The sequence below is a fragment of the Antrostomus carolinensis genome, unplaced genomic scaffold (assembly GCF_000700745.2).
Source record: "Antrostomus carolinensis isolate BGI_N321 unplaced genomic scaffold, ASM70074v2 scaffold5135, whole genome shotgun sequence".
NCBI lineage: Eukaryota > Metazoa > Chordata > Aves > Caprimulgiformes > Caprimulgidae > Antrostomus > Antrostomus carolinensis.
The window spans coordinates 5334-12930 of NW_010315573.1; the positions used below are offsets into that span (position 1 = coordinate 5334).

Below are 7597 nucleotides of genomic sequence, written 5' to 3' on the forward strand. Positions count from 1 at the left end.
CCACATCCACTGCCCTCCCCTCGTCTATGCATCTAGTCATCCCATTGTAAAAGGCTATCAGATTGGTCAAGCATGACTCCTCTTTGGTGAATCCATGCTGACTGCTCCTGATGACCCTCTTTTCCTCAACATGCTTTGAGATGGTGCCAAGAACAAGCTGTTCCATCACCTTTCCAGGGATGGAGGTGAGGCTGACTGGCCTCTAGTTACCCAGGTCCAGGTCCTCCTTCTTGCCCTTTTTGAAGACTGGAGTGACACTGGCTTTCCTCCAGTCCTCAGGCACCTTTCCTGTTCTCCAGGACTTCTCAAAGATGATGGAGAGTGGTTAGCAATTACTTCTGCCAGCTCAACCATGCAGGTCTCCTGGCTCTTTTACTTGATTTCTTACTCTTCAGGATGCTTCAGTCTTGAGCCTGGAGGAAATGGTGTTTGAATATTAACCAGTTCTCTTGCGACCCCCTAACATCTAGTGCCCTATCCTATGGGATTTCTCCAAGCAGCTCCTTGAAGAGGCCAAAGTTGGCCCTTCTGAAGTCCAGGGTTGTGATTCTGCCTGTTGCTCTGTGCCTACTGCACATGATCCTTAACACCACCATCTCATGGTCACTACAGCCAAGGCTACCCCCTGCCTTCATGTTCTTGACCAGTCCTTCCTTCTTTATCAGTACAAGGTCCAGCAGTACACCTCTCCTTGTTGGCTCCTCCATCACCTGCATCAAGAAGTTATTGGCAATGCACTGCAGGAACCTCCTGGACTCTGTGTTCCTGGCTGTGTAGCCTTTCCAGCAAATGTCAGGGTAAGGAAACAGACTACTAGCCTCTGTTGATCTTTCATGTGGGCTACAAGGCAGAGCATGGGCAGAATCAAGGAAGATTATAAAGCCCTGGGAAGGCAAGTGAAAAACATCAGTGCCCAAGTTATTTTCTCCTCCATTTCACCTGTTGGAGGAAGGAGGGAAGCCAGAAATAAACACATAATGTGTATAAATGCCTGGCTATATGGCTGGTGTTGGTGTGAGGGTTTTGTTTTTCAGGATAATGGGACTTCCTATACAGATTACAATCTCTCAGGGAGGGATGGGATCCACCTGTCTAGAAGAGGCAGGGCAATCTTTGGCAGCAAGCTGGCTGACCTAGTAAAAACCCAAAACCTTCACAATGACACTAGTCATGTAGCTAGAGGTTGATATGTTCTATATGCCTGTTTCTGGCTGCCACCCTGCCTCTGACTGGTAAAACGCAGGAAAAGATAACCTGAGCCCCAAAGTTTTTCACTTGTTGCCCCAGAGCTCTGTAGTCTTTCTTGATTTTGCCCAGGTTACAGGTTACAGAGCCATTTATGCCCACATGAAAGAGTAACAATGGATAGTAATCTCTTCAGATGCTCTTGTTAAGATGCTCTTAACAAGTTGAGGTACTTGCTTAGCAACATCCTGAACTTCAGCTCCTGGAAGGCAGCACACTTCCCATGACTCCCTGTCAAAGTAAGAGATAGGCATCTCAGTGCCTTTTAACAGGGAGTCACCACTATGAACACATCATTTCTTTTTCAGACACCCATTGTGTGCTGGGGGTACAGTTGCTCCTTGTGGACATTGCTTGGGAGTGTCCATAGTTAGTAATTCATACCTGTTACTGGTTGTAATGCTGGAGGGCGGAAACTGAGACAGAGCCCTGGTTTTGTGGGTTACCAGAGTCCAAGGTGTTGTCTGTTACCAGAATGTGCTTCTGAAACCATTTGTCTATCTCAGACTTGTCACCTCTAATACCACACAACCTTTTACCTGTTTTCTTTAACTCGGCCGCCTGATGTAACAGACCATCAACCTGCTTCCACTTTGTGCAGGTACTTCCCTTATGTCCAGGGGAAGGTCTTGGCACCCATTACAAGCTGCTGTCTGTACTGAAGCCTCTTTCCTCACCAAATCTGTCTGAGTGGAAGCATCTGACATCACAGGGGCTTTTTGTGCAGAAACACGGATCTTAGCTCTGAGGCAAGTGCCCACCATTGTGGCTGAGACCCCAAGCACTTACTGGACTTACAGACCCACGGGCAGAGTGCAGCACCCTGCCCACGCAAAGGGATGTGTCACTCCCCGGCTAACGCACCACGCTTCTGGTCACTGCCGCTCCCTGGGGCAGTGTTTTATGGGGGTGGGGGTGGCCGTTGGTTCTGCTGTCTCTGCCCTCGCCGCCTCAGCAGACCGCCCACAAGTTGTCCACTAGCTGCAACTGGCTCGGAAAAGCCCCAAAAGAGCCCCCAGAAGAGCCCTTGCCGGCCCTTTTTGCGGTGATTCTCCTCCCCAGTGAGGACTTACCCACACTGGAGCTGTCTCCTCAGCAAGTGGAGAAACACCGCGTGCCTACTACAAACATCCTACAAGAACTAAAGGTAGATACTTTTGCTTTTTACAGCTCTGTGTGCACTGGAGTCAGTCTGATGAAAGCTGATGGTGTATTTTATTTTGTCCATGCAACAAAGCTTTTTCATGGATTGTAGTGAAACTGCCACTGGTTTGCATAGTTTAGTTCTCAATTTGATTGTGATATTGTTGCTCTGTGAACAACCGCCTTAGTCTGTTCATTTTCATGGTTTAATGCCCAGCGACAGGAATTTCTTTAACCTAAAGACAAGACAGTATCGGCTGACAAGAAGACTCTTGCTGCTTATTGTGAAACATTCATGATCTCCGGTCTTGTCTTGGGTCACCGATGTCTCAGAGTTTTCTGTAATGTATTACTCTGATTCATTGCACTGGGGGAAGCAGAATGGTTTCAGTTCACTTCCAGTTTAGACTTTCTTCCTCTTCAATCTCAAAATGCAAACTAGATATTTTCTTTCAGCAAAGCAAAGGGTTTAATTCTTCTTTATAAATTAAAAAGTTAATTACAAAACAAAAGTTTTAAAAGGAATCTAATGCAAGTTTGAAATATAGCTGGCACCACTATCCAGAATAAATTTTCATACTTCTCAGCTTTCTTGAGCTGAATCCCTTCTTGCCTTCAGCTGTCCTCCAAGGGGCTGTTTTATGGGGTGGAGTAAGCTCTAGACTGAGCCCAGAATAGGCGAAGCTGCTCCCTCTTCCCCTTGTTTGTTCATGTCTGAAGAATTCATTACATACTTCATAAATTTAATCTTAAAATTCATTAAGATTAAATAAATCTTAATTCATTTATTCATCTCTGCTTCTTTCTTCCTTGCTAATTAATCTTACTGAAGCATGTTGTAATAAACTGGAGGCTTCTGGGAGCGAGGTGCTGGTTTTGGTTATTTACATCTGCCTTTGCAATGCACCCTCTCTCTGCCCTGTTGATTTGCTCGCTAGGTTCATGTGCCTGTTCAAGACGTGAATTGAATAGCTGCTTTATTGGATTCCTCCATCCCCAGGGTGCCCTGTGTTGCTGTGTTCTTCATGGCTTCTTTACAGCTTTCATATCATAACAAATATTCTCTATAGTTATTTTTTTATAATTTTTTGAAGAAAACTGCAATGTGGGGCATCCCTGATAACCATCCAAGGCATCTGTAGTGTAAGGAGGGCTGACCTGTAAGGGTTTGGAACTGTACCAGTTTGCCCCTGTTACTGGCTTTTGAGATCTAAGCTTTTGCCATCTGTCAATATGCTACATTAATTAATCTGCTTGCTGAGGAAATAACTCAGTGGGGTAGACCTCTGCAAGAGATTTTGATAGGAAGAGAAGTTGGTGGTGAGGGTTCTGCTTCCTCTTTTCTGTGTGTGCAAAAGAGGAGATGCAGTTGATAAATTTCTAGAACATCTGTGTAACCATCAGAACCAGTAATAAAATAAGAAATGCAGAATTATTTAAACAATCTTGCCTTGGTGAATATTCTGTACTGCAGATAGGTTTATTTCCTCCTAAGCTGTATAGTTATGCAAATATTACAGAAGCAAATGTATTTTGAGTCTGGACTGTTAAAAGTTTCCTTTCATTGTGCTCTTAATACCTGCCTTGCAGGGAAATTTGATTAATTCTTAGTATTATATAACCTGTGTAATAAAACCCTGTTCTTTCTGCTTCCTGAGGTAGTAGTTATTAAAGAATTGGCATCACATGTGAGATTCCCAGCCTGAAGATTACTTATGTTTGAAGTTCTGTTTTGAGGACGTTAACCAAGTATGCAGAGGGCTTGCTGGTTCTTTGGTTGGAGATTGATTCCATGCACAAAAGGTGGGTTGTATTTGCCTCATTTTTTTTCTCTGTTATATGTATTTTGGACTCCATCAAGTCTCAGGTGCTGGTGTTTCTTCACTGATGGAAAATATTCTTGCCTTTTGAAGTTTCAGTTAAAATGCTCATCTGTATGCTGCATTTCAACAAAGAAGAAAGGAAGAAGAAAGTTTGGTATGGCAGTTTTCATTCTCAGCCAACTTTAATTTAGTACCATCATAAAACAGTGATGGAGGGCTAACTATTGATCCTTAATATTGCTTTGCTAAACATAGCTGCTTTATCCTCTGACTGTGACACCCTTCAGTGCTGTACAGTGTGGATTGTCCCTTCTTGCAGTGTATAGCATAGCATGAACAGTAAATCTCAGTAAAACTCATCTGGCAATGGAGCATGGATCATTGTTTTTTTCTTCCTTCAGAAAATTTCTTGCTTTGTTCCTGACATCCCTTTTGCCCAGGGGGAAGTTCCTCCAGGTAGTTACAGATCAAAGTTTATTTGATTCAAGAGGTTCTTTTCCATCCTGGTCTCTGAAGAACATGGTTAGCTACTCTTTCAAGGAAGCTGGGTCAGATCTCCTTGTCTTGGTTTTTCTTGTGAGTGACACTGTATTTTGATCAACCATCCCAGCTTCATTTCTATTCCCTACTCAGATACACTAGCACAACTTCCTGCAGACAGAATTTGACCTCTCAATTGGATTCTATTGAGGTAGAAATTTACACATTACTGATTTATTCTTTTGTTGCTTTTGGTAATGTTACTTACACATATCTTTGCTTTACTTATTAGAAAGGAAACTTGATTAAGCTTGGTAGGAGACCTGGAGGGGAAGGGATGAGTTTTGGTATCAGTCAATCAAATTATTGGAGACTAACGCATGTTGTAACCTAGAACTGAAAAAACAGATTTTTGGTTTTTATTTAACAAAAGATTACACAGGGGAAGAATTATAAAACTTTGAGGTTTTTTCAAATAAAATCAGCTAAGGAAAAAAAAAAAATTGGGGCTGTTTGTCTCCTGAAACAGTTGATGACTTGTTCATATTCCAGGTTGTCTGCATGTTGCGTTAAATGCTTGATGACAAGATAATAATGCCCAGATTATGCTTTTTCTTGATAGGATTGACGCCTCTCCAAATCTCTGTAGGCTGTTGATAGATGTAACAATACATGAATTCTACTGGACCATTTTCCATATCCACAAAGTCATTCCTTTCCTGGGCTTTTAGATCCTTAGAACAAGACACATTGTCCCTTACCGTTTCTAGACAGGTTCTTTGTCAAGTTGCGACTGTGGGGTAATTTGGAAAATGCAGGAAATTTCCTAGGACACCTAAGAAATCCCAGAGTCTTTGGAAGCATCAAGTGTTTTCTTTCAGATTTGGGGTACCACTGCCTCATACGTAGTGTCCAGTTATGCTGTGGTTTTCCTGTTAGTATGCTTTTGGACAGACTGGCATTACAATATTAACGAGACAGTATAATTCCTCCTCCAGCTCGACTGACTGGAAAAATGGACCCCTATGTCTTTGTGCTATAGTAAAGACAAAGATGAGCAGCTTCTCTGACCGGCTGACCCTGAGGGGGTGTGTGGCTGTGTCCTGGGTCTTTGGGGTGTGAAGAGGAATATCCTCTGGCTCTTCTGAGTGAAGAGATTGCTTTTGCACTGGTTCCCATGAGGGTCCATGGGGCTTTTGCAGTTCTGTCCCCAAATGTGTGTGGACATGGGGTGTACAGAAAGAGCAGATGGGAGGCTTTTTGTGTTCTATTTTACTCCTAAATGCATTGATGTCTATTTGTAGCAGTTTTGTATTTTTCAAGATTGTTGAGAATTTTGTATTTCTCAATGTCTCTGTGTTTTTTTAACATACGACTGATTGTATTCCTCCCATTATAAAGGAATTAATTTCTACTTAACTGAGAAAATAAATAATTGGAATTAAAGAATGGGGTGAGGAGGATTGATACAAACTTAGAACAAGAGTATGTAAAAATAAAATTTTTATTACATAAATTTTGTATTGAATTTTATTTTAGCAATAAAAAACAAATTCAACAGTTCCACAAATTCACCAAATTCCATGTGTTTTCTTTTCATAGGGCTGGACTCATCACTGAGACATAGTGAACAGAAAACAAAGATATGCTTCTTTGCTGTGTTTCCGTAAAAAAACAAGATAAACCTGGAAAGCATAATGAGACCCTTTACAAGTAGCTATGTGTTTGCTTGTGTCTTTACATTTATGCTATGGAATAATATCCAACCAACTATGGAAAATGAATTTATTGCAAATTATTCAAGCAGTTTGCTAACTAATGTTCCAAAAAACATTCCAGTCCACACTCATGTATTAGATTTATCACATAATAGGATCTCTGGACTTAGTATCTTAGAATTTATTTCTCTTTCTGACCTTCAAGTATTAAATCTTTCTCATAATCTAATTACGGAGCTTGACTTTAGTGTCTTCATTTTTAATGAAGACTTAGAATACTTAGATTTATCTCATAATAACATTTTGAAAGTTTACTGTCAAACTCTTGGATATCTTAGACATTTAGACCTTTCTTTCAATAAGTTTACTGCCCTGCCCATGTGTCAGGAATTTGGGAACATGTTTCGTTTGGAGTACCTAGGATTAAGTGCCACGATAATACGAAGGTCAGACTTTGGGTATATCATACATTTGCAGCTGCACACTGTCTTCCTAACCTTAGAAGACTTTTCTCTGTATGAGCCTCAGAGTCTGACAGCCTTGAATACGAGGAGTCTCCACATTGTTTTTGCAGCAGACCAAAACTTCAGTTTTTCACTCTTATATGATGGAATGAGCACTTCAGAAAACTTAAGAATAGTTAACTTAAAATATACCCTGAGCTACAAAGATTTCCCCCCTCCTTCTTTAACACTTCTGAAGAAAATAAAGACAACAACTCTCATGCTTGACACTGTGGACTTACAGTGGGCTATCATTCTGCAAATTTTCCTGCTTATTTGGTATTCACCTGTGGAGCATCTGACTGTGAGACATTTGACTTTTCGGGGACCACTGGGGGTGCTGAATGAATACGAATTTCTACCTGTATTGAGCTCTCTAGAACAATCAATCTCTTTGGGTGGCTCCATGAAAGTGCTAACTCTGGAGCATGTTCGTAATAAGGTTTATTATTTCAATCAGGAGATTGTATACAGACAATTTTCAGAGATGAATATTGCCAGTTTGACAATATATCATGCATATATGCCACACATGCTTTGCCCCAAAAGAACAAGCTCATTTCAGTATTTAAATTTTTCTCACAATGCCCTGACGGATGAATTGTTCCAGAATTGCAGCACTCTGACAGACCTGAAATTACTTATTTTACAGCGGAATAAATTTGAGAGCCTTCCCAAGGTAAGC

At 41.3% G+C, this 7597-nt stretch overlaps 1 protein-coding gene across 1 annotated transcript; it reads left to right on the forward strand.

Annotated features, from left to right (window-relative positions):
• Positions 1 to 6388: 6388 nt before the first annotated feature.
• LOC104524953 (toll-like receptor 10) lies at positions 6389 to 7591 on the forward strand (the record flags this gene model as incomplete). Its single annotated transcript, XM_010167982.1, has 1 exon — positions 6389 to 7591. A coding segment is annotated over exon 1 (1203 nt), but the record flags the coding sequence as incomplete, so codon positions are not given.
• Between the last annotated feature and the right edge of the window lie 6 nt (positions 7592 to 7597).